The sequence below is a fragment of the Mirounga angustirostris genome, unplaced genomic scaffold (genome assembly GCF_029215605.1).
Source record: "Mirounga angustirostris isolate CCGP_5_RB_7025 unplaced genomic scaffold, mMirAng1.0.hap1 SCAF_1, whole genome shotgun sequence".
Taxonomy (NCBI): Eukaryota; Metazoa; Chordata; class Mammalia; order Carnivora; family Phocidae; genus Mirounga; species Mirounga angustirostris.
The window spans coordinates 175,903,242-175,925,174 of NW_026991709.1; the positions used below are offsets into that span (position 1 = coordinate 175,903,242).

Below are 21,933 nucleotides of genomic sequence, written 5' to 3' on the forward strand. Positions count from 1 at the left end.
AAATGTAGAATAGGTAGTTGTCAGCCTTCAGGGGGAGAATATGTTAAAAAGACCTGGCACTGTGTTTGACCAATGCTCAACAAATGTTGCCTGCAGTTACCTTTAACATCTCCCCCTGAGCCATCCCCTTGTGCTGGTCGTTGGTGTAATTATAATGACCACCGCTAGTGAAGGCTTACTTGGCCTTATGCTAAGTACTTCTCAGTTGTTTCCTTCTTAATCAAGTGAGGCAGGTGTGATGCTTCTCATTTTGTAGATGAAGAAACCAAGCTCTAGTGAGGTTCAGTGGTGCCTGAGTCCTAGTTGCGTTCTGAACCCTCATGTCCTGGTCTCTCCAGCCCCAGGTTGTGTGTGTTTTTTTTTTTTTTTTTTTTTTTAGATTTTATTTATTTATTTGAGAGAGAGAGTGAGAACACAAGTAGAGAGGGGCAGAGAGAGAGGGAGAAGCAGACTCCCTGCTGAGCTGGGAGCAGACCTGGGGCTCTATTCCAGGACCTTGGGATCATGACCTGAGCCGGAGGCCAATGCTTAACCGACTGAGCCACCCAGAAGCCTCACCGGCCCCAGGTCTTAAGCACTACTGTGTTGCCTCTCAGTGTAACCATGAGTACCTTTTTTTTTTTTTTGAGTGTTTATTATGTGCCAGCAAATGTGGGAAGCACTTTACAGGCATTATCTATTTAATCCTTTGAGAAGGAGGAGGCAGGCTCAGAGTGGTCATAGAACTGGTCCAGAGTCATACTGTGACTCAGGGGACAGAGTGGAGATTCAGTTTCTGTATCAGAGTTATCAACCTTGGGATATATTGACATTTTGCACCCCATTATTCTTTGTTGTAGGAGGCTCTCTTCTAGATTGTACGGTGTTTAGCAGCATCTCTGGCCTCTACCCAGTAGATACCAGTAGCACTCCCATCCCCCCTCCAAGATGTGACAACTAAAAATGTCTCCAAATATTATCAAGTGTTCTCTGGGGCTGAGGTGTGTGTGCGCGCGCAAAATCGCCTGCTGAGAACCAGGGTTTCCCTGATTGCAAAGACCACGCTTTAGACAAACGCGGAGGGGCATGGTGCCACTCTGGTTGACTGTTCCATATGGCTGCATCGGAGGAGGAGAACATATTTGCCTGAGGGGCCCCCAGGGGCCTGTATCTGCTTTGCCTCTGCCTGCCCTCTCCCACCCCCCCCCTTCCATACGTGCACACCAGGCCTGCAAGTTTTCCGTCCGCCCACTCCCCACCCCCCTCATCCTGGCCCCCTGGCCTGTCAGCTGCAGTCTCAGCAGCTGGCCAGCTCTGGGTGAAGGGCAAATATTTACAACTTGGAGCCTCACCCAGGACCGCACAGGCGTACAAAAGACTGGTGTGAGCCTGCGAGTCACCAAAACAGAGGGCATAGCTTGGTCTTCTGGCAGGCGCCGGGTTTGGGGCAAAGGAGTTCCTGAGTTTCTCTTGTTTATGCTGTCACGCGGACTTCCTGCGTAGTTTTAAGTGACACTTATTTATAAATAAGCCATTCACTACCCCAGAGTTTATACATCATTCATTGTTAAGCTAGTTTATTATTTCTTCTTGCCTTTCTGTTTTCTTTCTGGAGTGTTTGGGTAAACCCTCTCTCAGAATCAAAAATACGATGCTTGAATCTGAACTGTGGATGTTTTTGAAGCTGTGTTGGGTGAGAGGGTAGGATAATCAAGGGTATTACGCTTAGGGACAAGATGTTGCTTTTTGAGCTTACAGAGAGTTCCCTTCTGGAGTTGGATCCCTCCTCGGAATTCTGGGCACCTCAGTGCTAGCCTCAAGGACAGCCAAGAATGGCCTGGCCTGCAGTCCGCTGAGAGTACCTTTCTCTGGCTTCAGACCCTGCCGGCTTCAGTGGAGGCCTGAGGGAAGCTTGTGCCTCTTGCCCTGAAGTTAACCCTCCGTGGCCCTTGGCTGAAAGCTTTTGCTGTTCCTGCATCAGCCAGAAAAACCTCTCCCACTGCTAGCTGTTTAAGAACTTGTTTATTTCACTGGGCCGGCTCTCTGCTCCTGCTGGGTACTGTTTATTCTCTTCCAAAAGGCAGAAGGATTTATATTGCTTGGAAACTCTCAAGCACAACACTTTTTTTTTTTTTTTTTATTCTAAGTCCTAATGTTTATCTCTCTGTTAGAAGCTGAAGTAAGATAAGAAACACTCGGAAGATTTTCAGTACCAGCCCTTCAAGGCCTAGACCTTATTTCATAAAATGATCTGGCATTATTTAAATTATCTTAACTTTCAGGTTTTTGACACTAGCTGAGTACTGAGGGTTTGTCTGTGCTGTACTTCCATAGATAGGCTTTGTGTCTCCTGTTCTATAATTGGTGCCAGGGCTGCGCTTCTCAAACCTCCCTATGATCAGAATCACCCAGAGAATTTGTTAAAACACAAGATTCCTGAGGCTTACTCCTAGAGATGTCGATCCATTACAGCTGGCCTGTTGTTTGCATTTCTCACAAGCTCCCAGGTGATGCTGGTCTGCCTGTCTTGGGGCCTGAGAGTCTACATTTCTCACAAGCTCCCAAGTGATGCTGGTCTGCCTGTCACGCCGAGTCGCTACTCAGCTCAGCTGGACGGAGAGTTTGGATTCAGGTGCAGATGTAGTCAAACATGTATTGGTTTCCTCCTTTTAAGAAAGAACAGGGTGAAGTTCTAGAACCCAGACTGCCTAGGTAACCATGGTCTGACAGGTGTCTTTAACCAGTAAGAAGCCACATCTGGGCTACAACAGACTTGGTGATGGGATGCTTGAGGAAGTTTGGAAGAGTTTTGCCACCCACCTGTTTTCCCACCCTGACTGGCCCACCTGACTTGGAGAGCAAAAGCATTTCACAGCAGACTTCTCTGGCTTTCTGAGAAAAGGAAACTTGTGAACATAACTTTTCTTGGAAATGTTGAAAAACCGGAGCCTTGTCCTTGATCCCTCCTGCTCTTTTACTTCTACATCCAGCCCATCATTAACTCTTGTTGATTTTTTACCTCCAAAACACTTCTTGAATCTATTTGCTGCTCTCCATCCCCATCAAATGATCACCGTGGTCCAAACCAAGGTTTTCCAACTCCACCTATTAACATTTTGGGCTCGATAATTCTTGTGTGTGTGTTGGGGGTGGGGGGATGTTCCTTGTTTTATAGGATGTTTAGCAGCTTCCCTGGCCTCTGCCTACCAGATGCCAGCAGTACTTCCCAAGTTGTGACAATCATAGATGTCTCCAGATACTGCTGGATGTCACCTGGGGAACAAAATCAGTCTTGGTCTCAGCCACCATCATCTCTTGCCTGGATCACAGCTCCTTCCACTACATACCTTCTCGCTCCCCTGCAATTACCTAGCACCAGGAATCATCTCTTAGAAATGTCAATCTGATAGCACTTTAACTTCTTAAACCCTGCATTTGCCTTCCAGTTTCTATTGCATGGCTCTAAGGTCCAGTGTGTACTGCATCCTGCCAGCCTCCACCTGTCTGCCTGTATTCTTGCCCCCTTCATTCTCTCTTCCCAGCTTCAGTGGTCTCTGGCAGTTCCATAAATGCACCCCAAAGCTCCTTTCTGCCTGCCCCCCCCACCTTTGCACTCACTCTTTTCTCTACTTGCAACAGTCTTTCCATCACTAGGTAATCTGCAAGTTTTCCAACTCTCCCCTCCTAATCCCTGCCTATACGTCAGCACTTAGGGTTGGCTCATCACTAGATGACCTTTCTATCCTTCCCATCCCAGTTCAAGCATCACCACCTCCACAAAGCCCTCTGTGATCTCCCACACCAGGTCTGGTGCCCTGAGATGTTCACTTTGGTACTCCTCCTGCATGGCATTTATCACAGCTCTGAGTAATTGGAAGGGCTCTTTATTGTGTCTCCCCAGGAAGGAGCATGTCCATCTTCTTCAGGGCTGTGTTCTGGGCAGTAGATTGATGTACACTGTAAACTCTCAATATGTGTTGGTTCAGTGGGTGAACTCAAGATTGAAAAGGTTGTCTTGTCAGGCATCACAATTCTTCAGACTGCTAACGAACAGTGAGCTTGTATTGAAAAAGAATGAGTTTTTCTGTGACTGCCAAGTTAACAAAATTGTTCCCAGGTTTTTGGGAGGCATTCTTGTTCTACTAGATCCACCCAGATCAAATTGTATCAAGCACCAAATCCCAGGAACGATTTTGTCCATTTCAGAACTCCTGGAGGTAAGTGAATCTAATAGACAATTGTATCAAAAGGTGTTCCAGATGTCCAAACACTTTGAAATGTGTCTATCAGAGTGTTCACCTTTCAGTATATTTTCTGTTTCTGGAAAGTTTCAGCAAATAACCATTTCATAGTGCATCTAACAGAACAGCCCAGTTCAGCTAAAGGAATTGTGGGCTGTCAATCCATTTCATTTAAATGTTATAAAGAAAATTAAGATTTGGTTTACAGTATGTTTGCTACACTGGATTAAATGATTATAACTCACTTGCAACATTTTGAGTTGGGAATTCTGGTGATACGTATTTTTAAGTGGTTCTTTCTGCACTTGGAAATGTTGCTTGCTTCTCTAAAAATATTAGACCCGTAAGAATCTGTAAGGCAGTTATGTGTTAGACTGTAGACCAAGGAGCTTAAAAGGAAAAGAAATATTAATCACTTAGGGTGCTTTATGTATGCACATATATTAGCTTCTCCATCTTTTTCATTAGGTAGATCTCCTTTTTTGGTAAAAGGGGCAGATTATAAAACAGATTAGATAAAAGCTAGGTTAAAGCCAAAAGTTAACACAGATTCTAAGTATAAGGCTGGGATTTGAACCCAGCATCTGACTCCAGGCTTATACACCATTACCATAATAAGAAAAGCATTTTCTCCTGAGGCAGTGTTTCCTGTGAGGTCTCATACATGTTTCCAGAGGACTGTTATTATATATGCAAACACTATGTTAATTGGAGGTGTAGGCACATCATTTTATTTCAGCCTCAGAAAGACCCTGTGAGGTAGGTACCCACAAACCATTACCTTCCATATTACAGATGGAGACACAGAGGCTTGGAAAATTAATCCCCCAGCACCTTCCTTTGGCTCCATTTAGTTGGTCTGATGACTTCTGGTCCATGCTGATGAAGTATGTTCTTCTCATGCCATAATTCCCATTTTCATAGTTCTGGTGTAGAACACATGAACATAATACAGATCCTATGAAAGAGATTTCAACAAAACAAAGAGAATCAAAGAGATGGTATCCTGGGTGGAATAGTAACTCATTTCTCTAATTTTCTTGCTAGTAATTTAAAGAGTGGTTGATGGTAGGAAGAAAATGCAGTCCTTCCTTATGTATTCTTGCAATTTAGCTCCTCACATTCTAATACACAGCTTGCCAAGCACCATGATAGGCACTCCTGGACACAGAGGTCAACTTGAATAGCTTTAACCCACGGGATTAATCAGACACTCGCTTGAGTCTTTGAAAACATGGCACAAGTCTTACTATTCTTTGTTTCGCTCAAGCTTTCTTGCTGTGGATTAGCTTCTGTCCCCCCCTGAACTAATGGTGTTCTAATAAGCCTATTCCAATAAAAAAGGGAAGTGGTATAACATAATGATTAGTCTTGTAAAGAAAATAACTAACAGATGGACACAAGCATCCGTCATTCTCTCCCATTCCATATATATATTTGCAGGGAACCTAGGCACAGAGACACCATGCAGCCTGTGTGTGAGTGAGCCCAGCAGAAGTTTCTTCCCCAGGAATAGGGAGGGATGAACTGTTGTGGGCAGTGGGTATGCAGAAATGAGCCCTGGGCAGAGAGGTAATGCTTAGAATTTTTCTAGAAGCTGTTGTCAGGTGTCCCGTGTCTCTGCTGCACACAGATCAGGAGGATGATACAGTCCTTTTGGGTTGTGGGTCAGGGCTGGATGCAGGCCTTGTGTAAACAGGCAGGCTTCAGAGTGAACTGAATTGAGTTGGTGCTTGGTATGTGGTTAGCATCTAGACCCTGGAGTCGGTGATGATAGGGTTCATGTGTTCCCTCTGTCTCATTGTTGAGGGCCTCTGGGAGGACTCTTGCAACCTCCTGTAAGCCTTAATTGTCTTATCTCATCTCTAAAATGAGATAATAGTATGTGGGCTGATAGAGTTGGTTTTGGGATTAAACCAGATGATGTAGGTCAAGTGCACAGTAAGATTTAACGAGCATTTATTGAACATCTATTAAGTGCCTGGCACCTGTAGGTTCTATAGATCTTTTTTAAATACAGTGAGGAAGAAATATTAGAAATTTGAAGTGGTGTAACGGAGAAGATGGAAGGAGGCTCTTGCTCAGAGGGTCACAGTTTCGTTGTGAGCCTCGTGCTGCCCTGAGTGACCAGTTCCAGCGGTGGGGACGGGGTGAAAGAGGAAGATCCATGTCAGGGGCACTGTCAGGGTAGCAGCTCTGGGCTGTGATGAGAAGGAGGGGGTCAAAGCTCGGGAATAATATGAAGGTTAAGGATCGTTAGGTGTATTTCTATCTGTCTCACCAAAACTAGCAAGGCTCAGGAGAGGTGGGCCGGGCAGAGCTCCTGCCTTTCTGTAAGCAAGAACTTACAGTGTTATAGCTGGGTAGTCTTTGCCTGTGTTCTGATTCTGGGAGGAAAATGTTTCAGGGTGGGCCATGGGTCGAATGTTGGCATTTCACAGCCTGGAACTACCCTACAGTCCATCAAGTGGAAATGTGCAAGTGCCGTAGCACTTTAAGTAAGGGTTGTTCTTGCTTGTTTCTTGGTGAAGCGTTGCTTGTGGAAAGTCACCAGGAAAGAGATGAGTTGATAAAAATTAGAGGAACAAACTTGAAATGAAACTCATGGGAATGGAGAAGTAAGTATTTCGGGATTTCTCAGATTATTTAAACATAGCTGCAGACTGAAAAATACATACATATTTTTTGGCCTAGGGAATACTTCTCTTACACTGTTTCTCAAAAATAACTTGTTTGGCTTATGGATGAGTTTGTTTATGTATACTATTCTGGAGATAGAATGACTCCGGAAAAGCTGTTTCTTGTTCCTTTCTGTTTCTCCATGCCCTCTGCCTCTTTTCATCTTCACTCCACCTATCCTCACGACGGATACACACCACTAATACTTCCATCGACGGTCTCAACCATTTTCAGTTCATTTGCGTCAACCCCGTGACTGCCTTCAGTCTGAGGCTCCAACAGTTTCCTCTGCTGTTCTTCCTCCAAGAATATCCCTCCTTTAGAACTGGAAGTTGAACTCTCCGGAGGGGGTTGGCCTAAGCCATCTTCACCATTAGAAACCTAGTTTGAATGACAAAGAGGACAAAAACATTTTAGGGTGGAGAGTGAAGGCACCCTCCTCTCTTCTGTAGAAAAGTTCAGGCATCCAGCTCTGCCTCCTGGTCTCCCAGCCCCTCCACTGCACATTTTTGTGCTTTCTTGTCACTAGTCCACAGACAGAGCTATTTCCCAGCTGCGTGACTCTCGGAGAGCTTTGCATAATCTGAGGCTGAGAGGTGTTGTGTCACCCTAGATACACAGACTAGCGGTCAGTCAATTGCAGTTCTCAGAACCCGCTGGGCAGCTTTCCAGTCCAGCCAGTTCTCAGCTGTGAGTCCCACAACAGCAGTAATTGGGGAACACCCATCACTGGGTGGAAAGGAGTGTTTAGAAAGAATCCACATTGACAGTGGCATGGATGGGCTCTGGGGGCCACCACACAAATTAGGAGATGGCACACATCCAAGCTTCTGAGGCCAGAGTGTTGGGAGAAGCACGGTGACAGAGCCATACTAAGAGGAAAAAGGACCTTGCCTGTAGAGGACAGTTCATGTTCCTGGACATTTAAGAAAAACAAATAAACAAAAAAACAAACCCCAGCCACTATGTAAGGAGACTTTGACAAAGTACATTTGATTTTTGCCTTTTCCACTGTGACTTTTATTTTCCCCCCAAATTCTTGTCCACTTAGACCTTGAGTTGAAATTAAATTTTGATCCCGTAACTCCTTGTTCGAATATGATAGCAAAGCTTATTTTCAGTGCAATCAACTGTTGCGTTCCTGTGCGTTGAGCTTCTATTTCTGCTTGTGACTTACTGGTATAAATACTGTGGACTGTTCATGCCGTTATTTAGGGCTTGGTGGCCCATATCTCCTTCTTCAAGGCCGATAGATCTCTGTTCTTTCTCAATCCTAAAGACCTAAGCGCCTCTCAAGGAGACCCTACACTGCAGTAGGGGCCCTGCTGGTGAGCTGGGTTCTGGGTGGAGGCTGGGGAGCTTCCAGCCCCACCACAAGGAGACCGTGCTGTCACTGGACTCCAGAATTTTCCTTTTCCATCTGCCACCCAGCTCTTGTCTCCTGAAGGGAAGAGACACATGCCATCAGGGAAGAGTAGTAGAATAGGGACAGCACTAAGGAAAGCTGCCAAGGAGGTGCCATCTCCCCTCCATTTTTGTGGTGGTTGATTGTCCTCTACTCTTCACCTTTTCTTCCCGGCCCATCAAGACTCACTGATCCGGTAGAACGTGGAGCAGTCCAGTGTCTCAGCAATCCCCAAACACCCTAGCTCCCCATCTCCCAGCTTCTTCCAGCTTTGCTCTCCCTATGCAAGTCCCCAGATTCTTGGACTTACCATTCCTCCCATGGCTGTTGTGAGCCAGCACCTGTTCCCCCATCCTCCTTGTTCCCATGGCCGCCTCCCTCAGGCCCGGGTATGTCATTTGTCTGATTTCCCCTCCCTCATCTCCGTATCCCAGCATGTCAGTATCATTAACCTGTCCTAGCTCTGCTACACTGAAGGTTCAGGCTGAGCTGCTCCCCATTGTGGTCTTTACTTGTCTCCTGCTACCATCTCCAGAATAAGAACTATTGGCATGTAACCATCCCTCCTAGAATGTGCCACTCTTTCTCCAGACTTTGGGAAAAAAAAAAAAAAAAAAAAAGACACGTACATGGAGGGAGCTCCCATCAGATGGCCAGATGGTGTGGTGGATGTAGAATTATCCTATTTTGCTTAACTTCAGGCCCCCGATCTCCCAAACTTGCTTTAGATAGACTAAGTTAATTTGGGATTAGACATTTTTTTATTGCTTGGATTTTGTGGCAGAGTCATTTCTGTGGTTAAATAGTACAGTGGGCCTCAGTGCTGAGCCACGGGAGTGTCCACCACACCTGTGCCCTGTTTGTCTTTGGAGCATTTCTGTTGGTGAGGCACCGTGCTGAGGCCCATGTCAGCGATTGTCTGTCTCATTCATTCTTCATAATAACCCTGTGATGTGGGGCGCCTGGGTGGCTCAGTTGGTTAAGCGACTGCCTTCAGCTCAGGTCATGATCCTGGAGTCCCGGAATCGAGTCCCGCATCGCGCTCCCCGCTCAGCGGGGGGGTCTGCTTCTCCCTCTGACCCTCCCCCATCTCGTGCTGTCTCTCTCTGTCTCATTCTCTCTCTCAAATAAATAAATAAAACCTTTAAAAAAAAAATAACCCTGTGATGTGAGGAGAAACCATTATTATCCCCATTCTGTGGATGAGGAAACTCAACTCGGGTTCTGACTCTGAAGTCCAAGATCTTAACCATTACCTCGTTCCTGTCGGGGTCGTAATACTCTTATGATACCCTTGACGGTATAATAGATACTCTTAATCTTTGCCACTATTCCTACACAGTCCAAAGAAACCTTGCTTAAAACTCTAATTACAAAACTAATTAGATGCCTAATCCTTCATGACATTTTAATGTGAAGGCTCAGTCTGAGGAGGCAAAGGGATTTTAGAATGCGGTGCCAGAGTGCACCCGCAGAGCACAAAGAGCATGGACGTTGGAGTCCCGTGGACCTGGATTCCTGGCTCTCCTTCCTTGCAGCTGTGTGATCTTAAGCAAATGTCTGCAGTTCTTGGAACCTCAGTTTCTCAGGTGTAGAGTATGGATACAATGCCTGCTTCAAAAAGCTGATGTTCTAGATAATCCATTGTTGATGTGAAATAGAGCTCTTTCCCTTCTTTGTTTTGTTTCATCAGGCCATTGGGAAAATTTCAAAGCATGGGTTATGATAAACTACCAAAACAGATCAATATTGGTTATGTTTTCCTTTAGATGAAAGAGCCGCTCATTAACATCATCTCTGTGAAAAGTCAGCAAAGCAGCACCCATGCGAGCCTTCGCCCTGGTGCCATTTATATGTCTCTTTAATTGGTGGAGTATCAGTGAATGAGAACTATTTAAATGCCCTTTATCCTGATGCATTTTCAGCTCAGGAACAGGTTAAATGATTAAGCAGGAATTCAAGTTAACATGTTAAATATGCTGTGCAAAAGTCCATTGTATAAATTCTCTATTCAGGTTTTTTTTCTGAAGAATTAGAAATTAGAGTAGTTAAGGTTGCTTTGAAGGGGAGAGGAATGGAAAGGAAAAGCCAGAATCAAGTTCATGGTGTCCGAGGAAAAGTTAGATGGAGAAATGAAAGGAATTCAGCCCTGACAGAGCTTTTCTCTTCTCCTGTTATTGCTCCCAGCATTGTGTGGTAAATCTTCCATGTGTTGGCTCAGTCCTAAAATAGGCAATGGCGCCTAAAGCCTGTTGTAACCCTCCTGGACTGCAGACTTCGTCAAGATGCTTGTAGAAATAAGAACACCCCTTCTTTCTCCCCAGTGATTGCAACTGGCAAGGAAGTGTAGACTGTCAACCTGATTGTTTCAGAACGTTTTTGCAAATAGCTGTTCAGCTGAGGAATGGCGTGTCTCAGGCATTGTCTCACTTCTCCCTGGAGAGAGATCTCTGAGGCTAGGTACAGACTTAGGTGTCTGGGCATCTCAGGTTGGGTCTTTAGGAGAGAAATCGTTCAGTGAACAGTTGGAGTTTTGTTCTGACATTGGTTTCCTGGGTAAGACTTCCTATCATGAGTTCCCTTATGGACCGGACCGTTTTGGGACTCTAACAACTGAACCATCTTGAGAAGGACCTAAGACACTGCTATGCTACATGGCATTCTTTTTTACATTCCACATGAAAAGGGAGTGGTAGGGAAGAGTAATTGGGGTCTAGAATCAGAGAGCGTGGGGCTAAATCCCAGCTTGACCTCTTACTAGCTCTTCCCTCCTGTATCATGAGGGTAGTAATCGTGCCAGTTGATGAGATTGGTGGGATTTATTAAAGAAAATAAAGCAGTTACATGTTTAATATCCTTTCTGGCACGTAGTAAGCAGCCAATAAATGTTGACTGTTATTGTTAATGCGGGATAATAAGATTTCTTTTTCTTTCATTTTTAGAATGAATAAGTGGTTATCACACAGTAGCCTTAAAAAATTTGATTGTGTGTTCTCTTCTGTGCATCATTTGAGATTGTCAGACTGCAGCCATCTACCTTGGATTACCGTGTTACTGTGCAGTTTCTATCGTTAATTACGAAAGCCAGAAATGTAGGCTATGTGTGATAACTCACTTAAATTCCAATGTATTTCTAACTTTCTCACCCCTCTAACATAGCAAGGCAAGAAATGGACTTACCAAGATTTTCCTTTCCCAAGGCAGAGAGATTTAAACTCTTTCAGTTAGTGAATCCTCCCGTTTACATTTCAGAACTATCAGGTTGATTCTGAGTGTTTATTCTCTTAGAGCAGGGGCAGTTGTTGCCTGTTAACTAGTGCGGGAAAAATTAATTATATCGATAGCATTGACAGACAGATGCTCTGGATGGTGATGCTGTGGAGTGGAAATATTTTTTGAAAAATCAGTAAGTTGTTATTATAGAGGCTTTGCTGGTGTTGGTTAGGTACAGTAGCTTGATAGAGACTGGTTCTCTTTATATTAAAATACTCTATTTTATATGATGTAAGTGAGCCTGTGGAAATGAATATTTTGTTGCATTGTTCTTAGAGGACACCTAGTTCTTTCATTAAAGACTGTCCTTTTTTTTGTTTTTAAGATTTTATTTATTTATTTGACACACACACAGCACAAGTAGGGGGAGCGGTATGCAGAGGGAGAAGTAGGCTTCCCACTGAGCAGGCAGCCCAGTGCAGGACTCGATCCCAGTACCCTGGGATCATGACCTCAGCTGAAGGCAGATGCTTAACTAACTGAGCCAACCAGGCGCCCCAAGACTGTCTTTTTCTAATGAAAAATGGTCATTTTTTGTTTTTATAGGGCTTTAACAATTGATGCTTAGGCTTATGTAACATTTTTGAAATTTAAAAAAAAATTCAAATATTTTTAATTCTTCTGTACACTAAGTGGTCATGAGAAATAACTGTGGTTACTAAAAACTTTAAGCATGGAGATAATTTTACAGAAGCCCGTTAGTCATCTACATGCATTTTTTTTTCTTTTGGTTCTGTTGGGCACAGTTCTGCCGCCAGAGTTTTGCATTGACAACTCTAGCAATAAATGGAGCTTCAGAAACACTGGCACTGCCTGTCATTTTGAAAGCATGGTTTCCCTTGCCATTGTGGCTGGGTCACAACCTTGCATTCGTGTCCTTCAAATATGGTCATTTATTTCCACAGAAAAAGGAGGAGGCAAAGGTTTGATCAGGAAGCAGTCAACATCAGAATTAAATCTATTTTGTGATGAGCTCTTAGTGTTAGGGGCACCTGGGTGGCTCAGTTGGTTAAGCGACTTGCCTTTGGCTCAGGTCATGATTCTGGCTTCCCAGGATCAAGTCCCACATCAGGCTCCCTGCTCAGTGGGGAGTCTGCTTCTCCCTCTGACCCTACCCCCTCTCGTATGTGCTCTCTCTCTCTCTCAAATAAATAAATAAAATCTTTAAAAAAAAAAAAAAGTAATACCACGTTTAAGCAGAAACCGCAAATGAAGCTTTTACAAGTATCTGCAGTCCGTATTTGTGAAGTTTGGTGCATCATTCCAATCACTGGAAACACTTCAGAGGTGTCTCCGTGAGCTGAGTGTGAATGTCAAAGCTTGTTTAGTGACCGTGTACACAGAAGCATAAATCTATTTTTACTCACTTGTCTGTTAACTTGAGAGTGTTAGTTAAGGTGTCGTGGCATCTCTGTCCCTTTCAGCTGTTGAACATGGCCTGTGTGAGCTTCCTGGGGGACTTGTGCTTGTGGGATTTAAAGGGGTTCACACTGATCAGCCTCCTTTGAACAGAGTGTTTTCCGTTAAACAGCCTGGCATCTCCTATGGCCTGGACAGTCATTACTTTGTGAAAGGGCCCCGCTCCCCCTTTCAGTGAAATGCAGGATCTTTCTGTTTCTCCTCCATGTTTGCGTCAGACTTTTCACGGACTGCTTCCCCCGCAAGCCTCCCAGACACAGATGACGATTGACAGGCCGTCCATGCGCTCAGACTTCCGAGAGTGGTGCTCCTGAAACCTTCCGTGACAGAACGTGAATGCTGCTGTTGAGACTGGTTGAGGAACAAACAGAAAGTAGCTGTCTAGACAGCTGGCCAGGGTGGGCCGGTCAAAGGAGAGATGCGTTTGCAGACCACAGAGTCATTGATAGACCACATTCATTAGGCATGTCTGGACATCGCCGGACATTCTTACGTGGGCACTGCAGGGTTAGGCAGGGCCTAGACATATCTGTAACCTCCTCAGCACAGGACACCGTTTCAGCTGGGGCCCTAAAAGTTTCCTTGCTTAAACTGCCCAAGAGACAGAGGAGTGTGAAGGATGACCTAAAAGTCCATGAGTCCACTTAGATAGGAAGAAAATTGCAACTATTGATTCCCTGTTGGTAAATAAAATTTTGAACTCATTTGTCCCTTACAGGGTGAAGAAACCAAAAGTCTGACTCTTGTCCTACATCGGGACTCTGGCTCCCTGGGATTCAATATTATTGGTGGCCGGCCGTGTGTGGTATGTTAATTACTAAAATGTGTTTTTCCTTGCCCTGCTGCAGTGGGAAGAGGGGTCAAGGTTTGGTGGTGGGGGGGGGGGAACCCGTGAGGGGTAGGAAACCTTGCTCACCTCATTCTGCTGTCTGTAATTAGAGAATTCATTGTTTATCTAACATCTTCACCCTCGGGGATTTTTATTTAGTTGTGGTTTCTTAAAATAGCATTGCCCTAGTAATACAACAGCTTATCTAAACTGTTTAGGTTTGGGGGGGCATGTCTGGTGGTGTAGCAGTAGGAGCTGAAGAAAGTTGTGGGAGATGTGTGCACTTGGAACTGAGTAACTGAGCTGGAGCGTGGGCTCCGGGACCGGAAGTCTGAGCTGGAGCTCCGCTCTGTCAGCTCTTCATTAGTCAGGGACGATTCCCTAATTCGTGGGCTGTTGCATCCCTTTGCTTTTTCTCCCACTGCAGCTCTCTTGTCCACCCTATTCATCATTAGCTCCTCCTCCTCCGGGAAGAAGAGGCCAAATTCAGACCAGTCAGTTGAACGGGGAGGAAAATGTCTGCAGAAAGGGCCCTGGGGACAGCACGTGGCAAAGGGCGCGGCGTTGCAGGATCACGCCTTCCATATGGGGCTTATCTGAGTGGGCATCACCTCTTGCTTGTGTCTTCTGCAGATCATTTCCTTGTTTGTTACCTTAAAAGGAAAGTAATAGTCAAAGGAAAGGAAAGGAGAATCGGATTCACTCAGTCAACAAATAATATTGCACAGGGGCTGTTTGGTAGGAGCTGGGAGGCACTGTGGAGGCCAGGGAGACTGGGTCCTTATGGTCATTGTCAGGCAACCAGATGTGGCTAAACTCTGTGCCTGGGTCTGGCTCACCCTTGGAGAGGAGTTGTCCTGGGGCAGGGCGATTTAAGCTCTATTCTGAAGGATGAGTAGGAGTTTGCTAGATCAGAGGTCCATATATGTTTCGTTAAACACTCTTAACTGTAAAAAAAAAAAAAAAAATGAGCTTATGTAGTTAGCTCTAAATTATATATTTGTGGTTGAACTAATACTACATGGCTTATAAAAGTTACATGCAAAATGGAGCATTTTAAATGATGAAATTAAAACGTGAGTACAAATACAATTTCTCTTATGTCCTTTCATTGTCCCAATGCCCTGCATCACACGTGCCCACCTTTGGAGAGCACTGAGCTAGAAGAAAGTGAACAGACCCAAGGAAGCTCGTGCAAAGCCTGGAACAGCCCCAGAGTGGGCATTTGGGGGAGCTGCCAAGAGTACACAGCGTCGCTGGAGTCGAGGGGTGGGCAGGAGGTGATCAGAAAGAGACCTGAAGAAGATGGGAGAGTTAGCATGAGGAGGAGTAGGTTGAATTCCCCTCGCTTCTGGCCAAAGGCACAGTTTCAAAAACACACACATTCTATTATAAGAAATGACAGCTTAGTTATAGGCAATGCACGGTCATTAAGTGAGGGACTGATGCATTATCTGCCCTAAACTTAGCTACAGAAGAGAACCCTTCAGACAATGAGATTAAACTATGAGAAGGAAGGGGTGGGGGCAGGGGCACCCCCACTTTACTGAGCCCCAGGGATGGGTGCACATAGTGGTTTGTTTCGTCATCTCATGGAAATCCTTAGGACATGGTCGCATTGGTACCTTTTTTCTTTGCTCGTTTGCCAGTTGGCTGAGCAACCAGGCAGCATGTCATGGTGCCACTCTGCTTGTGTTCTGGCTCCTGGGGTGGGCGGGGGGGATGCACTCCAGCAAAGGGGAGGGATGAGGGAGCAGACTGGGACTCAGATGTCTGAGTAGTTGGTCTCAGGAAACAACAGGACTGGCCCTGGTCCGTGTTCCCCAGCTTAACCAAGAATGTGTTGTAGAACATGCTTTGCCTTGCCGGTGAGCTTGAGTAACAGAGGCTGTCCTTCGTTTGGCTGCATAATCATTAAATCTCCTCTCCCCACCCACTGTTACCAGTTTTAAGAAATGACTTCAACAAACCAAGATGCACCTCACCGTTAGATGTTTCAGAAACTTCCACGGTTGAAAGAGCCCAAACCAGGAAGGTTCCTTCTCTGCCTCACCAGAGCGTATATAGGAAAAAGGAGCCCAATGTTTGAAAATGCTTGAAATGGGATGCCTGGGTGGCTGAGCGTTGAGCATCTGCCTTTGGCTCAGGTCATGATCCCAGGGTCCTGGGGTCGAGCCCCACATTGGGCTCCTTGCTCAGCAGGGAGCCTGCTTCTCCCTCTGCCTGCCATTCTCCCTGCTTGTGCATTCTCTCTCTCTCTCTCTCTCTCTGACAAATAAATAAATAAAATCTTTAAAAAAAAAATGCTTGAAATGGAGAGGGATGCCTATGTCTTGGTGATGGTTGGAGAACTTACTATGTGTTTGTTTTCTGTCCCTCCCCGGGAACAAAAGGACACTCCCAACCTCATTGGAATATGGTTCTTACTTGTGATTATCAAAGTACATGTTTTAGGTTATTTTCTTTCCCCTTTAAAAAGCTGATTGAAGTGCAAGCCAGAATGGATTTTGTAGCTTTCGTAAGCGTTCTCAGTTCATGTGGTCTTTTTGCAAGAACTATATGCATGTCCCCTGGAGGAAAGTTTAATTCCATATGCATGTGGTTACAATAGTGTTTTTTTTTTAAACTTGTCCTGATTAGCAGAAATCGCATAATGAACCCTAAATGTATTCTGAACTGTTGCCTGGAAATCTGGCAGGTCATTGAGAACATGCTAAAAAGCCAAGATGAGCAACAATGCACACTCATTGTTAGTACTGGAAGTAGAATGCAGTACACATGACGTGTGTGTTTCCCAAGGAAGTCTTGTGTTAGAAGCTTGGTTGGGTTGTGACATAGGCCCAGCCCAGGGGGGCGCTGACATAAGGCTTTTCATTGCATGATGCACTGCTCTTAGCACTATCACATCATTCATTCATTAATTCTTATATCCCTAAAGAAACAGCATCCAGTCTGGTGTATCAGACCTTTCACTTCAGGCTTTGGCAAGTATACTTCATTGTCAGGTACCCCTGGGATGAAAACAATCCCTTTCATTTTTCCTTTTCTCAAGCCAGCAAAACAAAACAAATCCCAAGCCTTGTTAGTTCACCTTGATAAATAGCTCTGGCTTAAAATGTATTAGGAGAGGAGCCAAACAAACTCAGAACAGAGAGATGTCTTTTAAGAGACACATCTAGCTATCCAGGATGGAATTGATTTGGCTTTCTTTGATTTTGTGCTCTCTGTATTTTTTTTTTGCATTCTGTTTCCACCTCCTACCACTGTCTTAATTTAACCTGAATTGTGCTGTTTGCTTTTGCCTGTTTCCCTGTTTTTTGCTTGAACTTAGTTGCTCTCCTAAGAAAAATTACTTGTGCATGAGGTAGTATTCTGCAAAACAGACCAAAGCCAAAAGCCCCTCCCCCATCTCCCTCTTCCTCTCCAGCCAAGAAATGCAAAGCAATTAATTCAGAGTAAGCACAGATCTCTTTTCATTGGATATATTGATATCACCTCTTAGGGAACTCAAGATTGTCCATAAATCGTTTGTGGTCCACTGAGGCTCTTCGGGTTTGTCCAGTGGAATATTCCATAGCCTGGAATGTGGAACTTTTGAATTCATGTATATTTTTGAGATTTTTCTCTGTGGGAGTCAGTATTGCACATAGAGCTTACGTAAGGGAGTTGAACTGTCCTCAGTTTGAAACTGACCTATGCTACTTTTTAGCTGTGTGACCTTGGGCAAGTTACTTAACATCTCTGTCTCAGGTTTTTCATCTATGAAATGGATAATAATAGTGCTTAAGGTTTGTGGTTTTTGTGAGGATGAAACGGGACACAGAGTACTCGCTACCTACCTAGTATGTACTCAGTAGATAGAAGCTGTTGCACAGCTATGTACTCCTATTTGAGCTATGCGTGCAGGGGGATCCACGAATGCCCTGGGGTGAGTGAATTCGTAAGGCAGCTGTGAGTGACAAAGGAGGCAGGGAGAAATTCAGACAGTGATGGGTTAGTGTGCACTGGGCCGGTGTAGGGTGCTTTGGTGCTGGGCGGGCTGCCTTTTGAGGATAGCTGATCTAGTACAGCACCCACATCCTTGCTGACCCTCCTCTCTTGGAGAGTGTTGATAGAATCCAGATGGCAGTTTAGAGACCTGTCTTTGTCATGGGGGGATAAATGTTGGGAAGAACACTTAATGCTCATTTTAGGTTGTGATTTTGGTTTCTTTTGAATCCTATTTATAACATTAGAGAGAATGTGTGTGTGTGTGTGTGTGTGTGTGTGTGTTTGAGAGAAAGGGGTGGGGAGGGAGGGGGAGAGAGAGAGAAGAGGTACGGAATGTGCATTTTCTCACTCTTGGCCATCACTCTTGCCTTGGAAGGGGTAGATCGAACCACATTTAAAGTCATTCCTTTCCCCTTTAGAATATAGGATTTTTTTTTCTATTTAAAGAGAAAAATTTTATATTTTCATAGTTACTTCTTAACAAATGGAATTTATATGTATTTCTATGTACAGAAATTATTATTAAAATAGATCTTCTTATGGCATTATGGCAAAAAATTTACCATGATGGTAGGATTTGGAGTTTTTGTGGAAGATCCTAAAATTACTTTTCAAATGCTTTTGTTTGGGAACAATACTTTAACTTATAAATCCATCTGTTAATCACTAGAAATTTAATCCACACACTTGGAGAGAATTCATCCCAGTGCTGTTTGGAAAGAAGTTCATGAACAAGCTGTGAGGGTTTTTTTATGGGCTTGTTGGAACTTTTTGATTTTAAATAAAGGAAGGAGTTTGAGCAGCGAGCCGTTCCCTTTCCCAGAAAGTTTCGGTCCAGACTTTGAAAGATCTAAAGGGATTTGAGATTGGATGAGAATTTGGCCTGGAGTGGTGGTAGTGAGCTTTTCTGATGTAAATCTGAGCACACATAAAACACCTATTTTCACAATCAGATTATTGGATTAAAGGTTTTAATAGTACTCTGAGCTGGTAAGGATACGGGAAAACACTCTAATGAGCTATCAGTGCATAATTTGGCAACATCCATCAAATCTCCATATCCTTGGACCCGCCAGTTCCATTGCTAGGGATTTGCCTCAGATACATACTGCAAAAGATATTTCATAGTACAGGTAGGAAGGTATTGGAGACATCATCGTCTCTAAGAGCAACAATTAGAAACAGTGGTAATTATCCTAATATTGGGGTACTGTTCAGCCGCTTAAGGGAGTTAAACTGGACAGTATGACTGGTGAAAAATCTCTAAGATTGTAAACTTGAAAGAGGCAAGATGCACAGGATGGGGAGAGCATACCCCATGCACACACATACCATCTGTGTACATGAAAAAGGACCAGATACATGTTTAGGAAAGTGATCTATGAAAAATGTTTTGGAAAGGATATGTAAACTGCAAATAGGTGCTATATAGAGGGGAAAAGGACAATGGGTAGGAGGTGGCAGGGACTTATTTTATACCTTTTGGTTATGGTTTGAAGTATTTTACCATGTGTATGTGTTAATTTTAGATTAAAACAAATTATGGGTAACAGATGGGCTTTCGCCCCATTGCCACTTTTGACATGAGCAAGAGTCCATTATAGTTTAAGAGTGTAAGCTTTATTTTCATGACCAAGTTAATGCCTAGCATTCATGTGTGTGTTTTTTTAACCCAAAGGACAACCAAGATGGATCGTCCACTGAAGGAATCTTTGTATCCAAAATAGTTGACAGTGGGCCCGCAGCCAAGGACGGAGGCCTGCAAATTCATGACAGGATTATTGAGGTATGTGAACACTGGCCAGTGTCTTTTAATAGGTTGAATGCCATCCCATCTTCGTCTGGTTCAATGCAAGATGTTTGGTCAGGGAGGGAGGCCTAAGCTGGTGGATGGTTGGGCAGGAGAACTCTCCCATTGTGTGGGACTACAGAGAGTGCTGATTGCCTTGGTGTTAAGTTTTTGTTTATATTAAATATAGAGAAGCCAGATTATGAGTGGCATGTTCACAATTTGGCTGTCTTCCCGCGGCCTTGCATCTGTTTTGTATGCTTCAGTTACAGCTTTGTGTGAAAGCCATTGGAGAGTTGTATGTTAGTTAGAACCAGATGAGCAACCCCTGTTGTGCACATTGTGTCGGTGTTCACGTTGGTTACCAGGGTAAAATCGTGTCCGCTCTGGAGGCCTGATCGTGTCCTCCCAGTTCGCGGCACACAGTTGTTGCTACGGATGCATTGTTCTCTCTTCTGGGTTTGTCTTTTGTCCGGTGTAAAAGGTGATTGTCCAGGGATGTGCAGGCAGAGGTTGATATTCAGGATGGTCACTCACATCATCCCAAATTCTTCATTCTTCATGGAGCATTTTAAGCCTTTATAGAGTAGGTTTATGGATTTGCTCTGGGGGAGGTAGATCTCTACCCCACCGTCCAGCACATTGCAATAGGGTCACACGATGTCCTAGGATGCTCCAGCTTGCCAAAAGGGAAAGAATTATTCTTTGCCTCCTGGTATGGGCTCTTGGTGCAAAGTTGGACACAACGGACTATTTTTTGCTGGTGTTTTTTGACCATTTTGACTGCTCTTTTAATGGGTAAATACATGGACTAAGTTGTTGGGTCTCCTGTGAGGAGGAATTAGATAGGAGAGTCCAGGATGATACGTTGCATCCCACAAGAACGGCACCACGGGCCATAGCCATGACAGGGCACATTAGACGGGGAACCGGAAAAACAGCCCTGATGCCGCTGATACTTGTTCAAACACATTGGCAGAGCGTCTGTGTTTCTTGAGTGTTTTCATGGTCCATTTCAAAACTTTGGACGGAGTGGGAACTCTATGAGATAAGCCATGAGCGAAGCTCACATAACCCACTGGAGTTTGGCCGCATGCTTCTCCCGGGGAAGGGAGCCTGGGAAGACAGAGAACAAAGTCTCGCCTTTCCATTCTTGTTTGGATGAATTCCACAATGTGCAAAGCAGTACGCTTTAGGATCGTTTATATCCTCGGGAAAACATACAGTTAACACTCACAGGGAAAACAAATTGAACATGTTAGGGTCTAAGAATCACCCTTCTGAGGGAGCAGGTACATTGTGGTAACGTACATATGAAAAGGATACTTGATTTTGTTTTCAGGACATTATTAATATTGTTACATCCCCATTGACTTTTTGAAGTGTTCTTAAACTTGGAGCTCTTTTTACTGCCTGTTTTAGGGTCCATCTTTGTACTTCCCAGGTCGGGGGAGTGGATTTTCCCTAACAGGAATTTGCTTGTGCAAGAGCACTTTCTCAAGAGCTCAAAGGCATACTTACTGTCTTTTTTTTTTTTTTTTTTTTGAGAGAGAGAATACATTTTCTGAGGCTATTGTTCAGAAAGATAAGTACAGCTTCCGTTGCCAAGGGTTTGGTGGAACAGCCAGTTTCTCTAAGTAATGGAATTTCATTGCTCTTATGTTTTGCAAATGAGAAATCTACAGCTGGGCAGGATTTTCTCTTGGCAATGGGGGGATCTGTATTTGAAATGTGGAGGATGGTTTCTGGTAAGTCACATTCCCCTTTTGGACAGTATGTAAAATATTAATCATGTCCCGGTGTTGAGATGGAAATGAAGGATGATCACAATAGAGCAACAATATATGTGTCATTGCAATTGACACACCGTGCCCTTCTCAGTTAAATCCTGATCTCTTTTGACAGGATACAGTGATTCCCATGACTGAAAAATATATACCCTGGTTCACCTCATCTCTGTCGGAGTTTATTACCAGGCATAAATTTGATTATTTTAAGTGTGTCTGTGTTTCATCACGAAGGAGAGTCAGGCACTTTCTAGTTTTCCACCATATTTCTTCCTTTTCAGGGGAGTGGACAGACTACCACCAGACCACCCCCATAAGAACCTTGATTCTCGCAGAAGGGTGCTTTTATATTAAATCCACGGAGACTCACTGAGTCTAGTCCTTACTGCAGAGTCTTCAATTCCTCTACTCCCACTCCTGTCTGTCCCCTGAGACCAGAGTGGTGGTCCCCACCCATCTCAGAGCCAGGCCCACTCTCTCCATTTTTTTTATAACAAATACTTTTCAGTGCCACCAATCCTGTTGTAAAATGAAATCTATAA

At 44.3% G+C, this 21,933-nt stretch overlaps 1 protein-coding gene across 3 annotated transcripts in view; it reads left to right on the forward strand.

The window, feature by feature from the left end:
* The window catches only part of PDZRN3 (PDZ domain containing ring finger 3), a 239,523-nt gene that overhangs the window by 1,665 nt on the left and 215,925 nt on the right, over window positions 1-21,933 (forward strand). For 2 of the 3 annotated variants that reach the window (XM_045861956.3, XM_045861957.3), the window contains exons 2-3: window positions 13,715-13,801; window positions 19,494-19,601. In XM_045861956.3, the coding sequence (XP_045717912.2) occupies window positions 13,715-13,801; window positions 19,494-19,601 (195 nt within the window). The remainder of the gene's footprint in view (window positions 1-13,714; window positions 13,802-19,493; window positions 19,602-21,933) is intronic. The other variant, XM_045861958.3, reaches the window with a different exon arrangement.